General features: G+C 52.9%; 1 protein-coding gene across 5 annotated transcripts in view; it reads left to right on the top strand.

Annotated features, from left to right (window-relative positions):
* Positions 1-24,169, top strand: part of COL27A1 (collagen type XXVII alpha 1 chain) — a 145,116-nt gene that overhangs the window by 16,256 nt on the left and 104,691 nt on the right. For all 5 annotated transcript variants that reach the window (XR_009532751.1, XR_009532752.1, XM_060100662.1 and 2 more), the window contains exons 4-7: positions 4,453-4,506; positions 8,786-8,839; positions 19,052-19,105; positions 20,596-20,649. Coding sequence is in view for 3 of the 5 variants with exons in the window: in XM_060100662.1 (XP_059956645.1) it covers positions 4,453-4,506; positions 8,786-8,839; positions 19,052-19,105; positions 20,596-20,649 (216 nt within the window). In the remaining 2 variants the exon portion in view is untranslated. The remainder of the gene's footprint in view (positions 1-4,452; positions 4,507-8,785; positions 8,840-19,051; positions 19,106-20,595; positions 20,650-24,169) is intronic.

Raw genomic sequence — 24,169 nt, 5'->3', positions numbered from 1 at the left:
TTGAATGAGTGCCTTCTAGGTGCTGTGTGACCTTTGGCAAGTCACTTAACCTCTCTGAACCTCAGTTTTTGGCCTCTGTAAAACAAGGGTATGGTACCACCTACCTTTCCAAAGTTGTGTGGGTTGTCTGAGATGAGAGGCGTAAGGCACCCAGCTTTAGCATATGGGTTCCAGTGGATGTTTGTGGCTGATTGTTGATGTGCAAATGGTTGAGGTAGGGGCATTGTTGCCCTAAGAGAGCCAAGAGGTTCTGGCACAGGAGGGCCTTCATGCCATTGGCAGTTAGGAATCAGGGCTAGATCTTGAGCAATTCACCCCTTACACTGGTATCATCTAGAATCCAGGCGAATGGAGGGGCATTTTGCTTTGTCCTTGCATATGATTTTTGAGCTCCTGCTGCGTGCCAGGCTCTGTGCTAAGCAGTTTGCGTGCTGTGTCCTGTGACCCCCTGCAGAGAACAGGGTAATCGAGGAGAGTTTAAGGAAGGCATTATTTACAGAGGTGTTGGCATCATCAAAGGAATCAACAGGGGCTGGAGAAGCACATGGGGTCCAACGTGAATTACAAGGGGAGGAAGGTGTTGCTAGAAGCCAGTGGGAGTTAAAGCATGAACAGGGGTCTTGGACAGGAGCTGGGACCAAACTATAGCACAGCAAGGAGGGAGCAGGGAGAGAAATACCCCACCCACCCTCTCCTTCTACTGGAAGAAGAAGTTTCTTGCTGGGGCCTCCCATTGACCAAACTCGGCCAGAAGCAGAGAGCAGGGAAGCCTGGCAGTGCAGCCTGTAGAGGTCAGCTTCCCAGGGCACAGAATGGATCTGGGGAGCAAATGGAGAATAACCAGCAGGTGTATACATTATCTTGGGGGGGGAAAAAAAGGGTATTGTATTCCTATTTTACAGCTGGGAAAACTGAGACCCAGAGGCATAGGGAGATGAAGTAATCTGCTCAAGGCCTGTCCCAGTAGGTCCTTCCCTAGGACAGAGACTGGGGAAAGCTCAGTGCCCTTTGGGCTAACCTTGGGAATAATCGTGAGCTCAGATGGTTAGAGATGGGAGGGCCTTTTGAGATCTCCTGCCTCCCCCACCAGGCAGCAGGCACTGAGCAGAGGCCCAGAGAATGAAAGGTCATTGCTCAGGGTCACCTGGCTGTTAGCAGCACGCTCAGGACTGGACTCAGATCTCCCAGATCCCAGGCCTGCGAAACCTCTCCTTGCCTGCTGCCAGGGGCCATGCCAGCCAGGACTTACTTCCTTCTGCAAGGTTTGGCAGGCGGGCTATTGCAGCTGGACACAAGGGTGGACTTGTTCCGGGGGATGGGGTTCCCCAGGCCTGCCTGTTGGAGGCCAGGACCCTTGGGGGAAGCCCAGAGCGGCTGCTTGGTTGTTTCCATGGCTCTGTTTGCGTGAGCCCCGAGCCCAGGCCTCGTCCACCTCCCCCAGACAGGCCTGCAGCCCCCGCTCCCCTCCCCCTCAGCTCCAGGCCCTCTCAGAGGCCCCGTTGTTTGCAGCGTGGAGTGGAAAAATCCCACCCCGGCCTTGTGAATCATCCCGGAGTCACCCGCTCAGGCTTCAGGCCCTGGAAAGAAATGGCAGCGTTTTTCCACTGCACGGTGAGCAGGCAGGGTCTCGGATCAAGCGAGAAGGGCAGGGGGCAACCAGCCTCACTGAGTGTGGGAGGGTCAGGCCTGCCTGGGGCCGCAGCTGGGCGGCTGGGCTGCCATGTCAAGGAGTCCGGCTGTGAACTGACATCACCAGGAGGGGCCGTGGGTCCTGCCTGGCACTTAGAGTCTGTTTTGCAGATGTCAAGGATGAGGTCAGACTCCAGGCTGGATGCCCCCGTTTCTGGGGCAGGAGAAGTGCCAAGAGGGTGTGTCCAGGCCACTGCAGTGGTGGCCCTCCCAGGGTCCACCAGGGAGCTACACCCCATGGAGACTGTCCCTCCCTGGAGGCCTGCACCAGCCTTCACCCCTCCGGGCCTTGGCCACCTTCTCTGGGAGATGGACGTGATCTCACTGTTTGTCTCCCACTGGAAAACCTAGAGGAGGAAATCACCACAGAAATTCAGGGAACGCCAGTGTTGGGAAGGTTCTGGGATAGTCATTTCACAGATGCCCACACAGGGGAAGGGACTTACCCAAGGTTGCACACCTAGTCACAACGCACCTGGCCAAGATTGTCTGCGAGGAGGCGGCCCAGGATAAGAGAACAAGTTAAATGATCCTTGGTTGAATCCAGGCTCTACCTATTAGCTGTGTGGCCTTGAGCAAATCACTTTGCCTCTCCAAGCCTCTCTGTGATTTCTCATCCGTGAAAAGGGTTCGGTCATGATAAAGATACCTGCAGTAATGCTTGGCCTCAGCCCCCTGCATTTCCCTCTGATGCTGGGTCACCTGGAAGAATAGGGCCGAGGAGGACCTTCTAGGAAGGGAAATCTTTTGCTCTCCCCCCAAACAGATGCTGAGGAAGGTGACTTAAAATTTTGAGTTGGAGAGTTTCCAGCAGCTTGCTTACCAGAAACACCACTAACTTTCTGGGCATTAACTGTGTACCAGGCACTAGAATTTGCACTTTTTACAGATTATCTGTCAGCTAGGTGCTGGTACAGCCTCGTTTTACAGTTAAGGAATGAAGCCTTGGAGGCTGGAGGGAGCTGGCCCAAAGCCACACCGCTAGTCATTGAGGGCGCCCAGTGTGGACCCAGGTCCCTGTCTTATACTGTATTCTACTGCTTCCCACGGAGGAGCAGAGAGTAGGCTGGCCCTGAATCTCAACCTCCCAGAGGCAGATATAAGACTAGAAACTGTGCACCCAGCCCCGGGCTCTGGATGGAAGGAATGCTGCCTGCTGCCAGTTTGGCCAGAGGTACCTGGAGGCTCAGATGGCCAGGACTTGCACTAGGTCACGCAGCAGCCTCCCTCCCTCCAGCCGGGGCTCTTTCCAGTGACCCTGGGGCCTTGGTACCCATATCTGTCTGTCTGGATCTCTCTTCTGATTTTTATTTATGGACGAGCAAGCACGTGGTGTTCACAGACCTAGAACTGTGAATCAAGGCTGCCCAGCGTGAGATCTGGATTAATCACCAGCCAAATCGTACTGGGTTTTCAACACCGATTTTAACGCTGGGCAGGAAACCTGGAATCTCGTTGATGGTTATTTGAAACAAATGAATTCCCCAGGCCTCACACATCCTTGAAAGCCTGGCTTCCTTTGAAGGCTCTGTGTTCAGTTCTTTACATCAGGCACGTAGTTAATCAATCCTCATTCACTCCTTTGGGGTAGACAGGACAGTAGCTATGGTAAAGGAGGACCGTGGAGACTCAGGCTGAAGCCCTTGCACCAAGTCTCCAGCTATTAAGTGGCAAGACCAGGATTTGAACAAAGGTCAGACTGCAGTTGAGTAAGTCTGCTGGGCTGACTTGCTTCCTGTGGGAAGGGAAGAGAGGTGAGGCCAGACAGGTGCTCCCTGAATGCCATGCTGCAGGGTTAGGCCCGTCTTATGTGGGAAATGGGGAGCCATTGAATATTGTTGAGCAGGGGAACGCTTTGGGAAGGTGAACCAGGCTGTGTGGAGGAAGACTGGAGCGGGGAGAGGGTGGAGGCAGGGAGACAAGTGAGCGGGCTGTTGCAGGTTCTCAGGGCGTGGTGATGAAGGTTGGACCCGGCTGTGACCACTGGAATAGATGGAACATTTGAGTGACGATTGCATACTAGGCACTGTGTTATGTTTACCATCTCATTTCATCCTCGCGATAATCCTATGAGGAGGGCATTATTCCCCCCATTTTATAGGCACAGGCTGGTTAAGAAACTTGCCCAAACCCAGCTGGTGGGTGGCAGCACTGGGATTTGAACTCAGGCCTGTCTGATGCAACAGTCTTTGCTTATTACACCCTTTATGCTACACTGCCTCTCTGTGGTGCAGAGATGCTGGTGTCACCTTGGACAAGTCCCTTCTCTGCTGAGGCTCTGCAGATAACTTGGCTGAACTCTGAGATCTCTTGCTGTTTTATTTTATCAAACATTTGGCTGAGCCTTGGGGAGAGAGAGATGACTCATCCCACTAGTTCCTTGGAGGAGACCATGGTCTAGTGGGAGTGACAGGCTTCTAAGCAGATAATTCCCCAAATATAATACGGTGGCCTTTAAAGCAGAGGGAAAGAGAGGACTTGGCCCAACTTAGGGGAGGGATCAGGGAAGGCTTCCTGGAGGAGGCGACACCCTAAGTTAGTTGAGTAACAAAAGGTGAGCGCTTCAAAGACCAAGAAACAGCAGCTGCAACGGCCTGAAAGCCCCAAAGAGCATGCATGCCTCAGGTAGGTACCTCAAGGGATCCCTCTTCTCAACCATAGGGTTTCCATACCCAGAGCTCTGGATAGGTTTGTTGAATGACTACATGATTCCATTCTCTTCTGCCACTGGGCACTGATGCTATCTTCTTGCTTTTTATTCAGGGTCCCCCTGGGCTGCCTGGGCTCCCTGGACCTCCTGGTGCACGCGGTCCTCGGGTAAGTGATCACGCGCTGTCCTTTTGAGTTCTGGTAGGCTCTGTGTCCTGTACCCCATTGTCCCTGAAGTCTCAGCTTTGCTGTGTGTCCTCAAGCTGCCTGGCACCCATTTTCCACTTTGTCCATTGGAGTGGACGTAGGGCTCTTAGGGGGCACTGTGTGGCCAGACGTGGCATGGGACAGTGAGAACCTCTTGAAGAATCTATGCTGGCTATTGTGGGTATCACCCTTGGCAGCCTGGAGTAGAGAAGGGGTTTCTGCCCACCCCCTCAGCTGATGGGCTTTGGCGTTTGTCCAGGAAAAAAGCTGACTTGGGAGAGCATGACACTTGCATCCATCTTCCCATCTCTGCTGGGCCAACCTGGGGTAGCGATGCTGACATAGGCAACCAGATGGGCCGTGCCAGGGACGGGGTGAGCTTCACCAAAGTCTGGAGAACGGCTTGGCAGGGCTTTGGTGGCTGATAGGAGCTAGCCGGAACCTCGGAGTGAAAAACAGCTCTGGTCTGTTATGCCTGGCATGTCACTTAATGCTGTCTTATTTGATCCCCTCTCCTTCCAGGACCCCCATGGGCCAGTATGACCACTCTCATTGTAGGGATGAGAAAACCGAATTACTAGGAAATGGAGGAGCTCGGACTGGAACCCAGGCTCTTAACCATGTAATACTGGGACTCTTAGGGGTCCTCTTGGAGAGAAATCTGTCGTTTTCCCAAGAGGGCTCAGACTCATGGCGCCTGGCATCTGTGCCCAGGCTGAATCAGCCTTTCCCACGCTGGGGGCCTGGCGAGGCCCTGGCAGAGATAGCTGCCTGGGGCATATTTTTAGCTCTGAGCCCAGCGGACGGTTCTGGTTATGCAATTACTCGAGCCCTAGTTCCCTCCAGACCTGGCCCTGTGCTCCCTGGGCCCAGGGCTCTGGAATCTGCTGTCTGAAGTAGCATTTCCTCCTGGCTTTGGAGTCTCCATGGAGCACTTGCCCAGAACTGGGGACCACAGAGGTATCATGGACAATGCTGGCCAAGGGACCTTGTAGCCTGGGACCAGGATGAGGCCCCTGGACGTAGCAGTCTGCCTGAGCCTCCAAACTCCTCCTGAGCCCCTAGCCTCTGTGCCTTTGTTTGGACTGTCCTCTTGACCCGGCGTGTCCTCCTTTGCAAATTCCTCCTCCATCCATGGCTCAGATCAAATGCCACCTCCTTTTCTGATGATCACCTCCTTCTTGGCGCTCCTGCGGCAGTTAACTGCCCCTCTGGATGGCATGGATCCCTTTGTAAAAGCGCACACTGACCACTGAACTCTGTCACCTGGGTGGCGTATGCAGGATCTCATCCCATCTTCCCAGCCTTCCCGATAAGTAAGTTCCAATACTATCTCCATTTTACAGGTGAGGAAACTGAGGCTCAGAAAGGTTCAGTTGCTTTGGATAATTCAAACACGGAGTAAATGCCAGAGCCAGGATTGAACCTGGACAGTCAGACTCCAGAGCAGCAGACAGCCTGACTCTTAAACTACCTGTTGCGCTAATTTTTCCATCAACTCAACTGAGCCTCTCTGGGCCAGAAACAGGCCCTGTTGACTTTTCTTTTTCACCCAATGCCTAGCAGAGTACCCTGCGTGCAGAAGGCGCTGGGCAAATGGTTACTGATGGGTTCTAGTCTGGGAGTCGAGAGCATTTCCCCCAAGAAGCTGTGTGACCTTAGGCAAGTCCCTTCCCTATTCTGGGCCTCAGTTTCCACATCTATACAACACTGGATCATGGTAAGGCATTTCCATCCGAAGCTCCTTCCAGCTCTGAAATTGCACAAGTGTGGGACTGACTCTCCTGACATCCCTCTCAGGCTTTCGGAGTACTCCCCACCCCCTGCGGCCCATCACCCTATTTCTAGACTGGAAATTCCGTAGATCATGAAATGCCAAAGATAATAGAATGCTGGGATTAAACAATCCCAGTTCCTCTGTACAGATGGTGGTTCTGGGGCTCAGGGAGGGTCAGGGCTTTATCTGAGGTCTTCCAAAGCTCTGTGGCTGGCCCCTTTCCACCTCTGCATACTCCCTCGACCCATCGAGGGATGCTGGGGAATCCCTAGGCCCCTCCCTCCACTCGGCTTTCTGGGCTGCAGCGTTTGTAGAGTCGGTCTGCTTGGCTCCCAGTCAACTATGTGATTCATTTCTCTGCAAGGCAGTGGCTGGAGAGGGCTGGAGGAGTGGGGACGGGAAAGCAGGAAGCCCTCACCTTCACAAGCTGCACATGGGGCAGCCGAGCGCTCTATCCCTCCATCTTTTTTTTTTTTTTTTTTTTTTTTTTTTTTTTGCGGTACGCCGGCCTCTCACTGTTGTGGCCTCGCCCGTTGCGGAGCACAGGCTCCGGACGCGCAGGCTCAGCGGCCATGGCTCACGGGCCCAGCCGCTCCACGGCATGTGGGATCTTCCCGGACCGGGGCACGAACCCGCGTCCCCTGCATCGGCAGGCGGACTCTCAACCACTGCGCCACCAGGGAAGCCCTATCCCTCCATCTTTAGGGCAGCTGGGGACACAACTGGGGAGAGGTAGTCCATCTTGACATTGCCCGGCACAGCCCATGCCTGGTTCTGGGATGCTAGATGTGAAGGTCCCCTCCTCAAACACCCGCCGTCCAACCTTTTCCCAATTCAGGCTGAGCTCTAAAGTTAGATCCGAGGAGCCTAGGCTGGGGTGAAGCTCTGAGGTCTTCCAGATTCCTTAGATGCCATGAGTCCCTGTCAGTTCGTGGAACTGATGGGGAGACTGAGGCTGGAGAGAGGGAAGGCTCAGAACTGGGACCATATTGCATCTAGGTGCCAGGAGACAGCGTTTGGTGAAATATTGGGAAGGGGCTGGAGGGTTGATCATTTTGGAGGTCACCCATGACACCGTTATAAATTCCCCAGACTGAGTGAGCCTCTCAGCTCTGTTCCTCCTCCACATGGATGGAGAAGGGGAGGGTCCCAGCTCAGGCATGGAGGAAGAGGGAGGTGCCTTGGGCGGAATGTGACAGGCTGCAGCTGGGAAGTTGGCCTTGAAGAGAGAGGAAGGAAGCAAATGCATACACAGCCAGATAAGTCAAGAGGGGGCAGGGACAAGGGCAGTGTGTCTAGAGGCTGTTGTAGTAGGGGGCACCCCTCGAGGTGCCTGTCTCCATCCCCAGTGCCTCAGATTATTCCTGTTGGACAAAAGACCCCCAGAAAGTACTCAACTCTTAGGACTCTGTTTATATTACTGGGCTGCAGGACGCTAGCTCAGGGCCTTTGCAGAGAAAGTGGACATAAGGCCCCAGCTGTTGTAAGGGAGATTCAAATATGGCCTGGGAAAATCCAGTGCCACGAATAAGCCTTGGACTTGAAGCCAAAAAGCTGGGTCCCGGCCCTCTCTTGGCCGCTACTCTGCTGTGTGACCTTGGCCAAGACTCTTTGACTCTCTGAGTTCAGTCTTCCCAGCTGCTTCGTGGTCCCTGGGGGACCCTGTAAGCTCAGAGCATGTAGGAATCTAAGGGAGAGCTCTGACTACGTGTTATGGCCACAGGAGGGATGCCCCTTTGTTCAGAGCGGCCAAGTGCTCCCTTGACTGGGCTCGCAACTCCAGAGGCTCATACAGAGTCCAGTTGGAGTCTGAAGTCTGGAGAGGTTCCCTTTAGCAGGAAGAGTCCCAGAAGGTTCCTTGGAGGACGTGGCATTAAAGCCAGGCCTTGAAGAAAAAGTTGGGTTTCAGCTGGAGGGGATGGGTGGGAAAGGCATGCCAGATGATGGAACAGCATGACAAAAGTGATACAGAGAGGAAGTATCCATACCAGGCATGGTCAGGGCAGCAAATAGCTAGGTGTGCTCTGAGCCCGAGGAAGTAAGTGTGGGAGGGGCTGATGGGGCCAGGTGGAGAGCGTACAGAAAGGTGGTCACATTCAGGGGTTAAGGGCTTGTGCTCTGAAGCCGCACATCTGAGGTTGAGATCCAGCTTTGCCCCTTAGCAGCTGGGTGACCTGAGAAAGTTATAAACCCCTCTGAGCAACAGCTTCCTCATCTTGAAAATAGGAATCGTGGTAGCACCTACCTTGTGGGTTAATAGGATAAAGTGAGATAATGCAGGGAAAGTGCTTAGCACGGGGCCAGGTGTCAGGGGAGCCTCTCTGCAAGCAGCTGCCATGGCCAGACTGCTGAGACTTGGCTAGGGAAGACCCAGCGGATGGGTGGGCGGAAGTGCCAGGCCCTGCTCTAGGAAGTGGGATGACCCCTATTTTCCCCTCATCTCTTTTTTCTTTTCCCTTTCAGGGTCCTCCTGGGCCTTATGGAAATCCAGGCCTCCCCGGCCCTCCTGGAGCCAAAGTGAGTGTTTGCTGTGGGGTCTGGAGGGAGAGCCGTGGTATGGATGCTGGGGTTGGGGCTGCATTGGGGGAGCTTCTTTTCTTAGAGGCTCCTGGTGGTCAGGCCTCAGGGTCACTGTGGAGGATCCATATCCAGGCCACAAGCACTCCCTGGTGCCTCCCAGGTGCTAGGCCCTGTACCGGGCTGGAGACACAGTGAGGGGTTAAGAGTTTAGCTTCTAGTGGGGAGGGGTTGAGTGGGAGAAAGGCAGCTGGAACCTAAGGCCCTCAAAGGGAGTGGGAAGAAAGGTCATTTGCTGCTAAATAGGGAAGGCTGTGAAGGTCCAGCTCGAAAGTACGTGTTACTGGGTCATAAGACACACCCTGGGGAGGCATGTCAAGTTTTGAGCTCGGGAGGGACGTGGAAAGATCATGTTTGAGAAAGACCCCGGATGCCGTGTGGAAGATGGACTGGGGGGGCGGGGAACCAGAGCAGAGGCAGGGAGACCTGGGGTGATACAGGCCAGCGTAGGGGTGTGGGAGGAGGGGAGTGGGCGCCTTGACAATGTGGAGGTGAGATAGGGAGGACTCGGTGATGGGCGAGAGGAGAGAGATGGTGACTCCCCGGTGTTAGCCTAGGGGACCAAATCGAGGAACCGGAAGAAGGAATGTTGCATTTGGGAATCTGTAGACCGGCCCGGTGGAGATAATTCGCGGACATTCTGAAACTCAGGAGAACTCTGAGCTGCACATAGAGCCCTGGCGGGTGGCCAGCACAGAGATGCCACCTCTGGACTTTAGATGGGACCAGAAACCCACGTGACTGGCACTCTGATGAGTGTCGGGGGCTCCAGCCCCAGGGCGCCTTGGTGCATTCCTGGAGCACCGGGCGGAGAACAGAGCTATCCAGGGCGGGGCATGGACTGAGAAGCACCAGGAAAAATACGGGGCCAGCATTATTTAGGTTACAGGGAGAAGCCTCGAGTGATGGCTGGAGAAATAGGAGGAGGGGAAGGAAGGCACAGGCTCGGGGAAACCAAGAGCACAGCAACCGTACTGAAAGAGTGTGGGGCAGGCCAGGACAGGCAGAGGGTCTGCCCAGCTGTCAGCTGTGGAGTGGCCAGGTGAAGCGCACCCCTGAGCCTTGGTTGGCCTGGGCTCAGGGTCCTTCTTTGCTAACGCATTACAAGGGGCTAGTGGCTTGAGGAAGGCCATTAACTGACTGGCCCCAGCTCATGCAGCAATTGACGGTTGAGCATCCTCCAAAGGCCAGGCTTGACTCCTAAGGCAGAGTTCCTCTGCCCACCTTGTCCGGAAGTTTGAGACAAATGTACACAAGTAGCCCGGGATGTATGACGATGTGGCACCAGAGTGCCAGCGCAGAGCCCTTACACACAGCTGCGGGAGCCCCTGCCTCCGCCCCTGTAGGTGTGTGACTTCGGCCAGGGCTGGACTGGGGTCCTTCCTTGGAAGGCGAGCACAGAGGCCTCAGGTGCTTAGGGGCCAGCAGCTGCCTGGAGGTGCTCTGGGTTTTAACAAGGCAAACACTGATGATAATAAGCACTGTGTATTGGACCCTTACTGTGGGCTAGGCACTCTGCATGCACTTCACGTAGCCTGTCTCATTTGATCCCCACAAAGACCTAATGATCTCATCATCATTAGGTGATAGGGGGAGATATTGCACCCATTTACAGATGGGGAAACTGAGGCTCAGGTGGATTAAGACACTGTCTAAGAAATGGTAGTGGCACCTGTCCCCATGGGTCAGGCAGAGAGAGGGGAGCTCCTTGGAAGACTTCTACTTTGCAGAGGCCTCCGGTCTCCTAGGCCATGGCGTACTTCGATAGGCTGAGGATTGGCAGCTGTTCTGATTGCCAGGTTTGCTCAGGAACACGCCTTTCTTGGCCTGCCCTGGGACTGTCTGGTCCTCCCTCCCTACTGCCCCCAAACGCGACCCCCTGCTTCTGTGGCAGCAGATGCTCCATCAGCTTCTCCCCGGTCCAGGCTCCCCCACACTGCAGCGCCTCAGCTCCAGTCTGGCCTGCAGCCCACCCCCATCCTGCCAGCAGATGTGCAGAGGCCGGAGGAGGACCCACCAGCTGCTGTTCTCGCCACTTTCGGCAGCAGCTCTGGGTGTGGTGAGTGAGGCTCAGACCCAGCAGGTGACCCCTCCTGCTGCCACGTGGAGCTGGGACCTGGGGACTCAGGGCCTCACGGATAGGCTTCCAGCTTGCTTCTGTGTAAACAAATAAGGGTGAGGGTTCCAGAAAATACACTGGAGCGGGAGTCTTCTTCTCCCATTAGAACTTGCATAACATGCCAAGGGCAAGAGTCATGCCCTTTACCTGGACACTGGGTTGTGAGTCTAAGGAGTGAGCAGAGGTGGATCCAGGACAGATCAGTTGGATGGGAGGCCCAGTCGGCTGGGCTTTGGCCCTGGACTGCTCTCAATCTGTGGCTTGGCCGGGACAGGGTTAAAGGGAGGCTCTTCCCGGATGGAATTCCTGACTTACCCAAGATTGGAAGGGAATGTCGTGGATCTGCAGGAATAGATGTGATTCTGGGGAGAGGGTCCTGGCTGTTTACCAGATCCTTTCGGGGTCTGGGAGGAGACCCGGTGGGATGGTAGGGCTGGCCTCCTCCAGGCTCTGTGCAGGCTCCTCCTTTTCCGCACGGTGTTGGCTTCGAGAGCTGCCTCTGGGGCCCCCGTCCATTCATCTTCCTTCAATCAACAGACATTTATCGAGCACCTACTATGTGCTTTTGTTGGAAAAATCAGCCAAACAGGCAGGATCTGCGTGGTGGCAGGGAGCCTACCCTTCGTCCGGCCGGGTCGCTGTGTGGTCGTTCCTGTGCTGTATTTATTGAGCCCTTGGGAGCTTCTGGCCTTGTGGGTTAAAGATCCCCCTGCCAGACTAAGGACGGGAGAGACTGGTGGATTGAGGAATCCAAAAGGGGAGATAGAGCAAAGGTGAGGCACTTCATCCCTCTTGAGGTCACAGAGGAGCAAAGACCCAAAGGGCCAATGCCTTACTGGGGTCACTTGCAGTGACCAGCACTGGCGGGGCTGTATTTCGGGTCCTTGGGTTTGCCAGTCGGAAGACACTTGTCAGGGCTGCACAGCTGGTACAGGCCAGAGCCAGGCTTCAACCCCACCTGCCTGCTCCAGAGCCCAAGGCTTTCCCCATGTACCACATACCCACATGCCCCACGTTCACATCAAGAAGAGGGTTTGTCAGGTCCCGCAGGGAGTCAAGATCAAGGACTTTGAGAATGAGGCCGAGAAGCCAGAACCCTGGGTGGATGGCATTAGCTGACCTTGGAGGCCCAGGGTTGAGTCATGTGTCCAACCGACCCATAGTTATTGCTGCAGGAAAGCACAGGGATTAAGAGCACAGACTCTGGAGCCAGACGGTCGAAGTTCCCATCCCAGCTCTGTCACCTTCTAGTTGTGTGACTGTGAGCAAATTATTTGAACTTCCCATGCCTCAGTTTCCTTATCTGGAAAATGGGGTAATAAGAGTAGCTGCCCCTTGGGCTGTCATGAGGTGTAACTGAGTTGAGCAGTGCTGGCCTGTGGTAAGTGGTCAGCTATCAGCACGTTCAAGGTGCCCGGCCTACAATGGGGCACAGACAGGGACGGTCGCTGCCGTTGTGGACATAAGCTGACCACTCCATGAAAAGGGCTCCACGTGAGAGGCACTGGGTGCTCAGAGACCCCACAGAATGGTGATTAACCTGGTCTGGGAGGTGAAGCCTGCCTTCCCAGAGGGTGGGAAGGTTGAACCAAGGTCTGAAGGGCAGGAGGCGACCAGGCCAAGGGGCGGGAGGAGGCTGGGGGGGGCGCAGCAGGCCTGGTGGGTGTGCTAAGACTTTTGGACTTTATCCAAAGAGCAGCAGGAAGGCATGAGGTTTTTAGCAGACGTGAGACGATCAGAGGGGGTTTGTGAAGGCCACTTAGGCAGCTTGAGAAGCTTGGTCGGTGGCCAGCAAGTTGAAGGGTGACTAATGGGGAGGCCTGGAGCTGCCCTGATGGTGATGCTGATGCTGAACCAGGTGAAGTCAGATGGGATGCAGGGCCCAGGTGGGATAAGAAGCTCTGGACCAGAGGCGGGCAGGGCTCCAGCTATGCCTGTACTGGGCAACGAGGCACCTGGCCCCACTCTCCCTGGCAGCCGGCCTCCTCTTCCCTCCTCTGGCCTGCTCGGTTTGCAGTGAATTACCCAGGATTACTAGGGGCCCTTGGGCACCCGGGGAGAATAGGTGGGCAAGAGGGGCCATGCTCAGTAACCCAAGTGACTGTTAGCAGAGCTGCTAGAAACTGAGCTGGAGCCAGACCTTATAGGATTCTCGGGCCTCAGGCCCCAGCCTCCCTTTCCCCTTCCTCTGATGCCTGAGGTAGGGCATACTCATTAAAGAAAATGTGGAAAAGTCTAGAAAGTATCAAGAGGAAAGCAGGCCTCTTGCAGTGGCCTTGCCCAGTGATAGGCACTGACTGCATTTTGAACAGCCTGTGAGTCAGGGACTGGCCAACAGCTTTACCTGCTTTGCAGGGTGGATGTTATTACCCCCATTTCACAGATGAGAAAACTAAGATCCAAAGTGGCTAAGTAACTAGCCTGTTTCTGATAAGTGTCAGAGACAAGATTTGAACCCTCTACTGTCTGACTCCAAAGTCCATAGTTTTAGCCGCATGTCTATTAGCTCCATAGCTCTTTAGCACTGTTGGTTAAGCAATATCTCTCTCTCTCTCTATATATATATATAGAGAGAGATATCTATATATTTATCTACATATCAATATATATACACACACATATATACATGCATACATATATATGTGAATAATTTAAAATACGCCTTGCCCGTAAGTGCTGTATAGTGTTTAGCTGTAATTTTATTAACAGTTGCCTTCTAGAAAGATTGAACCAATCCATGCCACTGCTAGCATTAGAGGAGGATGTTTGAAAAAGATAATTCATTATTGTTTTCAATTCACTTCACTGCATTGATCATCTTTCAGAAGAATGTTTTTCTTACATTTGTTTTCCATTTGCATTTCACCATTTATGAATTTGTTTATTTTGGGGGTTGGGATGTTATCTTTTTTCTAAAAATTAATTAGTTAATTAAATTTATTTTTGGCCGTGTTGGGTCTTCGTTGCTGCCCGCGGACCTTCTCTAGTTGCGGCGAGTGGGGCCTCTCTTTGTTGCGGTGCGTGGGCTTCTCATTGCAGTGGTTTCTCTTGTTGCGGAGCACAGGCTCTAGGCACGCGGGCTTCAGTAGTTGTGGTGTGCGGGCTCAGTAGTTGTGGCTCACGGGCTTAGTTGTTCCGTGGCATGTGGGATCTTCGCAGACCAGGGCTCGAACCCGTGTCCCCTGCATTGGCAGGCAGATTCTTAACCACTGCGCCACCAGGGAAGTCCCAGGATGTTATCTTTTGTTATTGACTTGTAAAAATTATTTGCATTTATATATGAAGGCTTATTAAGCCTTCATCTACCTTACAAGTATTTTCAAATTTATTGTTTGCCTGTTAAGACTATTCATGATGATTTTCACAAGTGAGAGTGTTACCTATTTTTTTTTTTTTTGGACTAACAATAATAACTAACACTTATTAGGAACTTACAATATGTCAGGTAGTATGGAGAGAGCTCTACCATATGTAGAATGTATGGTTCTTTACTTTAATACTTAGACATTTCTTTCCCATAGTAAGGCCAGAGAGGTATTCACTTATATTCCTAGTCATTTTATAATATCATTTGTACTCTTAAGATTTTAAACCATCTGGAATTAATCTTCATGGGAGTGGGTATGAGGTATAACTTTATTTTTCCCCCAGTAGTTCATCATTTATTAAATAACTTTTCCTGCACTAACTATTATATGATAGACCAGGGTCTCTTTCAGGCCATTCGAATATGTTTCATTACTGTGTTTGTATATTGCTAGTAAAATACTATTTTATGACATTTATTAACTTTATGCTGTGTGTCTCCCTCCTCCACTTAAAAAAAATTGTTCTGGCTATTTAATCTGTCAGATAAAATTTATGCCCATTTTAATAATTTCCTTAAAAAACTCCCTTGGGTTTTTTCTTGGAATTGTATTAAATGTGTTTATTAACTTGTGAAGAATTATCATCTTTAAAATATTAACTTTTCCTATCTAAAACCATGGCATATCTTCCCATTTGGCTGAGTTTTTAAAACATCTCATAATAAACTTCTATAGTTTTTATTGCATAAACCCTGCACCTTTCTTACTAAGTTTGTTCTTAGAAATTTTATATTTTTGTTGCTGTTATGAATGGAATATTTCCCCCATTATATTTTCTAGCTGGCTCTCAGCTATTGAAAAGAACTATTGACTTTGTATATTTGGACTTTTGTGTTTGTTTTATAACCATGCCCTTTACTGAATTATTTTATTAGTTCTAACAGTATTTCAGTTAGTTCTCCTGGGTTTTCTAGACAGGCACTCATATTACTTGCAAAAAAAGACATATTTTTGTCTCTTTTTCCTCAAATCTTAGTAGTCTTATTTGTTTTTCTTGCCTTATTGCCCTGGCCAGAACTTATAAACATATGAAATGGTAGTAGTGATGGTGAAAGACCTAGTGAATCTTCAGAGGACCTTTCAGGGCTGGGGACAGATCTGACCCCATCCCAGCCCTAGAGTTGTCTCTTGAGACTCCATTCATTCATTTTCTCACTTGAGAAATATTTTTATGATGCCTCCCCTGGGCCAGGCCCTATGCTATGTACTCGGGATCTTGTGTCTTGCAAAAGATGACTTGCACAGAGGACTTCTGGCCCAGAATTTTCCAGTCCTTCATGATTTGTTCCTTCTTTGTTTCAGCCCCTCTTGAGGGCTCATCTTCCCAAAGCCTTCTATTCTCTCCACCTTTCCAACCCTACCTGCAGGAAAGGAGCTCATAGTTTCTATCCCTGCTATATTTTGTAGCATTTACGGTTTAGGATATACCTTCCCAACCATCTTCTAGTTCCTCAAGTCTCTGTTAACTAGTCCAGGCAGAGTCTACTGTTCTGTACACAGAGAGGGAAAGGGGCTTGTCCAAGATCACATGGGCTCGTTGGCTGGAGAGCTGGGTCTGGCGCCCAGGTTCTCATCCTCACCAATGTGTAAACAATTAATTAGACCTTATTATTCCTTATATCTCTTACTGGAGAATTTGCAGGAATCTGGCTGGGAAGATGGATAGTCTTCTCCATCCCAGAAGTCACACCTTCACTTGACCAAGAGTGCCTTGAGCATTTCTGGAGCCCAAACTTCATCTGGCTCCCTCCTTGTCTTCCTCCAGCCTTAGCGTGGCTGATTTGCCCTCAGTCTGGCTCAAGTGCCCCCCTACTTCCTCCTGTACTCCACTTACCACTGGATCATGGTTGTTCATCTGCAGTGTATTGAAATGTAAAGCTCTTGGGCTCTGGAAGCAGACTTCCTGAGTCTAAATCCCACTTACAAATTGTATGACCTTGGACAAATCACTTACTCTCTCTGTGCCTTAGTCTCCTCATCTGTGAAATGGGGAGAGTGATCGTTGCTACCTCATAGATTTATGTGTTGAAAGCTTAGAAGAGCACTCAAGAAATGCTAGTGAAGATTATCATTACTGGTCTCTGGTTTCTCCCTTGATTGGTCCCCACAGGCATAAGCTGTGTCTTGATCCCCACCGTGGTATTCCTTGTGTGCATTGAAGATGTGACTCATAGTAAATGTTCAGTAAATACCTGTGTTTGTTGATGTTGTACTCGGGCAGGGATTACGTCCCAAGCACCATGCTGGCTGCCGAGAATGCAGAGAGCAGTCCATAGTAACTAAAATACCTGGATACGGACTCTGGGCAAGGGAGCCACTCTGGCATCTCTTTGGGTCTCAGTTTCCCCTTTTGTAAAATGACAGAACAGGATGCTTGAAGGCCCACCCCTGAGAGCATTTTAAGCCCAGCTCTTCTATTGGCTGTAGACCGAGGTGGGCAAGGGCAGGGTGGGGAGAAGCTGCTGTCCTTTTTTAGCCATTGGAATCCTGGGTAGCCCTGGGCCTGACCTTGCACATGGACATAAAAGGCATTGGAACTGGGTTTGCGAACAGCCGAGGGTGGGAGAGTGTCAGCAGGGGCAGCTGCAGCATGGGGTAGTAGATCGCAGAGGCGAGTCCTGCAGAAGTGACCTGGAGGGACCCAGGTGGACAGAGAGTTGGGGTCCTAGCAAGGAGGGGCTGGCCTGCAGCCTGGGGCAGTGGGAGGGCGTATGGGAGAAGCATCTAGGCTTCCCATTTGTAAACGAGGGCTCTGGAGTCAGATAGACTGGGAACCTAGTCAGACCTAGTGAGACCTTGCCTCCTATCTGCACGTCACCCCGGGCTGTGAGTGGGCCTCCCTGAACCCCGGTCTTGGTCCTGCAGTGCAGTAAGTGGGTGTAAGAGGACTGGTGAGGTGCTGCATTGAGTGGGCCTGGCACAGTGTTGGGCGCATGGCAGGTGAGCAGTGGAAGGCCGCCCTCCCTCCTTGAGGCTCTGTCCAGTTTGGAATGCAGTGATTTCTCATGGAGAGTGACTGAGTCAGGATTTGGAAGGTGTGGGTCCTGACGCAGAAAAGAAACAAATGGGAACTAAAGTTGGCCAAAACAGCCTGCCTGCGTGTCACGTCCATGAGCCCACTGGCTCCTTGCCAAGGAACCTGGATGCCAGCGGGTATGTGTGCTCGTGCCCGTGTATGTGTGTGTGTGCGTGCATGTGTTCATGTATGAGCATGCAGCCGTGTGCATGCCTGTGTGTATATGTGAGGCACGTGTGTATGTATGTGAGGCACGTGTGTGTGTGTGAGCATGCACCCATGTGCACGAGTGCCTGTGCGTGCCTGTGTGTGTGTGTGCGTGCGCGCTGTGCAGCCCACATTTTAATGGTGAGGAAACAGGATCAGAGAAGTGAAGTCACTTGCCTGAGGTCCTACTGTGAGACCGTGGCTTCACCCCAGGACTTCTGACTCAGGACCCAGATTGGGGAGGGAGCTTGGGAGTGAGGGTGAGGGACAGGGATCAGGGGCTCGTGGAAGTTGACAGCAGGGGGGACTGACTTTCCAAGGGACTGTCTCCTGAGCAATTTAATCAGATTGGTTCAAACGAGTGGGCCCACAGCCAGGAGCCCTCTTCAGCCCTGTATGAGATGTGGTTGTTGGGCCCTTTCCTGAGCACGTGCTCTTAGGAGCCGGGATCCTTGTGATGGGGACGCCTCCCATAGGCTTGGCACAAAGAATGCTTATCTCTGACTGGGGACGCCCTGCTTGTCAGTGTCTTCCCTACTCACGGCCTGTTCTAACTTGTCGGGTCCCAGGACGTCCTGGAGCACAGAGCTGGGAGTCACAAATTCAGGGTCTTAGCTCTAGTCTTAGCTCTGCCAGTGCCTCAGCTTGGGGCCCCGGGCAGTCCCTTTCCTTCTCCCGGCCTCAGTTTCCCCGAATGTGTTAATGGGGTAATACCCCTTCCGTTGCTCACTTCATCAGGCTATTCTGGGAACCTGGTGAAGTGAGGGTTATTGCAAACTGTGAAGGCCTTTACACAGATGAAACGGCTGCTGATGCACTGGTCCTAGGTAATTAGAGATGGTGAAGTGAGCATCAGGGGACAGGAAAATCAGAAAGAATCAAGCTTGCCTCTGGGACATATCTCTCAGAGGGTGTCTGAGAGCCCTGGGGGGAACGCGTCACCTGTACGTTGGGCCCAGGGATCTACAGGTTGGTTGGGGAGGACCCAGTCAAGCTGCATCTTGAGAATGCTTATGGTCTGGCTAATGGTGATTGAGAAGTGGTTTTCTAGCTGAGAGTGACTGCTTGAGCAAGGACCCGGCCGGAGGAACGTGCAAGGTCTGGCGGAGGAAGGACTGTGGTCTGGGGACAGGGCAGTGGGACCCCGTCTGTGGGTTGGGCTGGTGGAAGGAAAGCAAAGTCTGGACAGGATGGCTGGGACCCGATGACGGAAGACTTGGGACACCCAAGGAGGAGTTTGGACTTTGTCAGTAGGCCTGGTGGGGAACTATGGGAGGTGCTGGAGCAGGGGAGGGCTGGGATTGGAGGGGACCCTGTGGAGGAATGTGAGTGGGGTAGGCGGGGAGGGCATTTAAGCAGGGGACAGGGGGTTGAGCAGAGTTGGTGGGGAGACACCCTCTTTAGACACCTTGGCGGCCAAAGTAGAATTGTTTTTGTTTCAGGGACAGAAAGGGGACCCCGGGCTCTCACCAGGAAAGGCTCACGATGGGGCAAAGGTAGGTTTCCAGGGACCCCAGTGCTCAGGGAAGTGGGGGACTGGACAGCAGGGAAATCGCCGTGCTGTGGGGCGCACCCTCCCGACAGAGGTCACTGCGTGACAAACGCTGGAGGTGGGAAGTAGAAAAGGACGGGGTCTGTTTTCTCCTCAAACCCCTTCAGCTCCCCCTACACCACCCCAAACCATTCCCTTCTGCCTTCTTCCGGTGTGCAACCAATAAAACTGACAAAACATGTTGCCTGTGGACATACCTTTGGTGAATGTCCTTTTGCCTAATGCTCTGAGTGGGTTTTCTGTAGGGCCTGTTAGGTGACCCTCGGCATCCAGAAGCTTCTTGGTAGCACATGCCCAGGAAGCTTCCAACAGACATTCGAAGGCCCCTCTGAGGTTGTTAGTACGAGCAGACAGGTCTGTGAATTTTCAGGACGTGGGAAGGGAATGGGCTGGCGACTCAGGGCTCCCTAACTCTGAAGGGCTGAGACCAGAAGGTTCTCCCATGGAAGAGAGAATGCTTAGGCCAAAGGACTATCATCCATCCCTGAAGCGTCCACCCTGTAAATTAAACAAGGGGCCTGGAGGGAGTGCAGGACAGGCTGGAGCAGGGGAATCCAGAACTCCAAGTAAGGTCATCCAATGTCCCAGACATCCATACGCTGGAAGGAATCCTCAAGTCTGTCTGGTTTCCTTCTGGACACAATCCAAGAGCCCTCCTGACAGGCAGAACACTGCTGCTCAGCCCAGCCTCCAGTGCTTGGGTACTTGGAGGTGGCAGCTCCAGCCGTTTTCTCTGAGGCGCAGGTGGCTCATTCACTCACATCTTCATGAGAAGTTTTTTCACTCAGCCAACTCTTACTGGGTGTAAACATCCACATGCACCCCCATCGGCTCCTCACTGGAAGCTTCTCGGCCAGGCAGCTAGGCTTAGCTTGCCCAGGAGAAAGCAGAAGCTCCAGCAGTGGGCGGCTTGCTGGAGGCCACGCAGCTGGTCCCATGCAGAGCAGGCTCTGCAGCCGGGCCTGACGACATGCAGGGCCCAGGCTTCTCTCTCGCTCCTACCTTGTCTGCTTCTGGGTCTCATGGTGGTGTCAGAAAGGCCCCCTACGGGGTAGCCGCCAGGCCCAGCAAGGGTGGGAAGGAGGGTGTCAGGAATGCAGAGACGGATTCCTGATTGGAACGGGTTGCATGTCCTTCAGGGCGATGGTTTTCAAACATGGTTTTAACAGCGGAACCCATTCCCCAAATGGTGCCTTTTGCCAAAGTCCAACATATAAAACAGATTAAATGGAGCCACTGAGTTAAGTGGGGAGGGGCTGGGTACCCTGCCCACCCAGCTGCCCTCAGCCCTCTCAGAGGCCCTGAGTCTCCTCTGAGGCCTCTAAGCCTCCATGAATGCTGTTTGCAAACAACTGGCCATGGGAGTCCACACTTTCAATTTAATGAGTGTCCGCTCCCGTTCCCCCACCTCACCCCCTTGTCTGTGTTTTTCAGGGCGACGAGGGCTTGCCTGGGCTCTCTGGGAATCCAGGACCTCTTGGACGAAAGGTATACCTTGGTGTCGATGCTTTGCCTTGCCTGGTGGGCTTCCTAGCAAGCGGGGTCTTCATGCACGAGTGCCGTGTGCCGCCCGCCTGCCCACCTGCCTCTCCCCAGCTCCCTCCGCAGGGGGCTGGTGGCCCGAGGGGAGAGAGGTTTCCGAGGGTCCGTGCTTGCCTGAGGGTGGGAAGCACCTTGGCTTGGAGGAGGTCCCGCCATCATGGTTGAGGAGGTGTGACAAGAAGTGACCCTTCCTCTCGGGGCCCAGCTGCTCCAGGGAGGCCATCCTGGGGGTGCTCGTGGTGGTGGAGGGAATATTGTCAAAGCCGGGAGGCCCACTGGCCCAGCTCCTCCCATGGGCGGAATGGCAGGGGCCTGAGCCTCCTGCCATCTGGAATGACCATGAGCCCCCTGGGGCTGTAAACCAGGAGCAAGGCCTGGAGCATGGTCGTTCAGAGAGTGGGCTCTGGGGTCAGTTGAATCTGGACTCCACTCCCGGCTCCACCATTTCCTCACTCTGTGACCTGGGGCAAGTCAGTAACCTCTCTGGGTCTAACATCATCCCTCTGAAGTACCGCAGGCCAATGTTCTATAGAGACAGTGAGTTCTCTGTACATTCTGAGCTGTTGTCATCCTGCCCTCATCCCATCACTGCTTCAGTCAGGCAGGGGGAGTTACCTCTAATTGCCTTTGGGGGAAGGTCTGCCATTTTCCTAGATGGTGGGTCTCTGGCTTGTAGTGCCCCTGGATTCCTCTCTGGCTTCCCAGCCAGGGTGTCCCATCCTTCAGACTCAACTCTAGTTGTGTCCAGGAAGCCCTCTTGGAACCCTGGCCTTCAGTCTAGGAGACCCTACTCTGCTCAAGGACCCATAGGCTATCTTAGCCGAGTTATTTCAGCCCCAAGACCAGCTTCACCAACAAGGATGTGCAAATCTGGTTTATCGCTCTCCCTACAGAGCCTAGCACAGGGCTTGCGCATAGTAGGTGTTCAGGAAACTGGGGAGGACAGTGTAGGGCCAGGGTCAATGGCTTTTTGCAGGAAAATACCCCATTGATGATGGGTTTTCCAGTGGATACATTGGCCTAGGGGCACGTCTTAAGCTTCTACCCTGACTCCCAGCTGTGGCCACATCTGCCCTCTTTCTCGGCCATCTGGTTCTCATCTGGGCAGCTGTGGCTTCTCCTGGCTCCATCCTGCTTGTGCTCTGAGGGTCCCTGTGGCACAGGGGGACTTGGGGCATCACTCCCCCACCATCTGCTTCTCCTCCGCCCTCCGTGGCCAGAGCAGGCCACACTGCAGATCTGAAGAAGCCAGGCCCAGACAGGAGTCCGTGGCTGTCTGAGCTGGGGAAATGTGGTCTCTTCTGGCTCAGAGATCACAGAGGGACTCCCTCTCCCCCACTCACTTCCCCTCTGGGCTCCAGCGTTTTCTGATGGATGAGGTGTGGAGGTTTGAGGGGAAAAGTCTCCTTCCAGTCATGGCTCATAAAGCAGCCGGTGGTGGTCTCGCTCTATATGGGGGTAGCTGTCCAGCAGAGGAGGCGGGAGATGGAAAAACAGACTGGACCAGCTCCTGCCTGGGGTTCCAGGCCTTCCTGCTCTCAGCAAATGTCCAGGGAGGCCCAGATCCCCCAACTCAGGGGAAACAGCTCACCTGAACTGGGAGAGACGTCTTTTCTAAATTAAGGAAGAGCCTCCATGTGGTAGGAAAACTATTTGGCAAAGCCATTTCCACCAAGTCCCTCTGGCCCCAGCCTAGGCAAACATGGAGGAGTTTGGTGTGTGGCAGGCCAGTGTCAATTGCTCACAGGGGCTGGTGGGCAGAGCATGGGGAGCTCAGGTCCTAAGGCAGGGACCCCTGACCAGTGGTGGGGGTCAGGGAGGAGGACCAATGGGGTGGGCAGCCGGGCCTGGAATTGTCACTGTTTGTCAGCAGTCTCTCCTCCTACAAGTGTCTTTGGTGACAACAGTAGCCACTTTGCCCTGATCCTGTTGGGTGGTTTTTCTGCATCATCTCCTGTGGGGGGCCTTGAGCGAGAAGGAACATTGGTGGGTGAGAGGCGAGGTCTGCGTCCCCTTTGCTCATCAGCGCATTGAATTTTGCTGTCACCTCAGAGTGACACCAGTAACCCTATTCATTCATTTATTCAACATAATGGATTGAATGACTGTTGTGTGTCAGGCACTGTGCAGGCCTCTAAGCTGACACATAGACAAAAATCCCTGTCTCCTCAGAGCTTGCAGTCTTGGGTGGGGAGACAGACAATAAAACAGTAAAAATACGAGGTGTGTTAGAAGATGAAAAGGGCCATGGAGAAAAGTAGGCAGAAGAAAGGGAGTTTGGGTTGGGAGTTTCCCAGACTGACCGGCGTGATGGGAAGGTTTACTGTCCCTCATCACATTGTTTCCTAACAGTAACCTCCGGGAGTTAGGCAGTATTATGCCCATCTCACAGCTGAGAAAACTGAGGCCCAAATAGGTCTCATTCATTCATTCACTCTTCCAGTCATTTCACAAAGATATACCAAGGTACCTGGCTGTGTGCTCACACTGGTGTTAAATGCCAGTGAGATCATTGGGGGCTTACGGAGAGTGGAGTCTACAGCCCCGGTTCACAGCCCTGCTGTGCATGAGAATCAGCGGGGGAGCTTGCCCACCTCCCCACAGGGGTTCTGGTTCAGTTAGTCTGAGTGGGACCCAGGCAGTAGATTCTCATGTGCAGCCAAGGCTGAGAGCCACTGTATTAACAGAAATAGCTGCCAGGGTCACTAAATGGCAGAGCTGGGATTTGAACTCAGGTCTTCTGACCCTTAGTCCCTTTCCCTTTCCACAACACTGATTGAAACAGCTTCTTAAATAAGAGTGGGCCCATCAACTGAAAAAGAGCCTCCCCACCTGAGAAGGCTTCTTTCTCTGAATCTGCCTGCGATGCTTGCTAAGGGACTTCGCTGCGCTGATTCCAGATGGGGGAGCGGGTGCACAGACCACGTCAGACACGCCTGGATGGAATCCCAGCACTGTCCCTCTCCTGCTGTCTGAGCTTGGGCAAGTGGCCTCAGTTGCTTCATGCAGTGGTTGGGAGGGTTAAATAAGATGCTGTGTCCTCAGCACCCAGCACAGGGCTGGTACGTGGTAGATGCCGCATACGTATTTGTTGAATGAATGAGTGAATGTGTGATCACGATGAACATGAAGAAGCAGTGCTGTAGAAGGTCTTGCCCACCTGGTCCCATCAGCCATCTTGCTTAGTTACCAGTTAACCACCCTCCACTAACCCAGAAGGCTGCCAGAACCCTATTTGTACCTAGTGAGGGCAGAATCCCATGCAGCCCCTAATCTAACCCTCCTGCCTTCTCTCCTATAGAACAGCGCTTCTCAGCTGCCCCCCAGGGAACAGTTAACAATGTCTGGAGACACTTTTGGTCATCACAAATGAGAGGGGGCGCTACTAGCTTCTAATGGGTAAAAGCTAGAAATGTTGTTAAAGACCTTACAATGCATGGGACAGATGCTCCACCCAGAGCAAAAC

Source organism: Mesoplodon densirostris, chromosome 6 (assembly GCF_025265405.1).
Source record: "Mesoplodon densirostris isolate mMesDen1 chromosome 6, mMesDen1 primary haplotype, whole genome shotgun sequence".
Taxonomy (NCBI): Eukaryota; Metazoa; Chordata; class Mammalia; order Artiodactyla; family Ziphiidae; genus Mesoplodon; species Mesoplodon densirostris.
The sequence above is the reverse complement of the archived record's forward strand: the minus strand, read 5'-3'. Positions and strand labels throughout refer to the sequence as shown.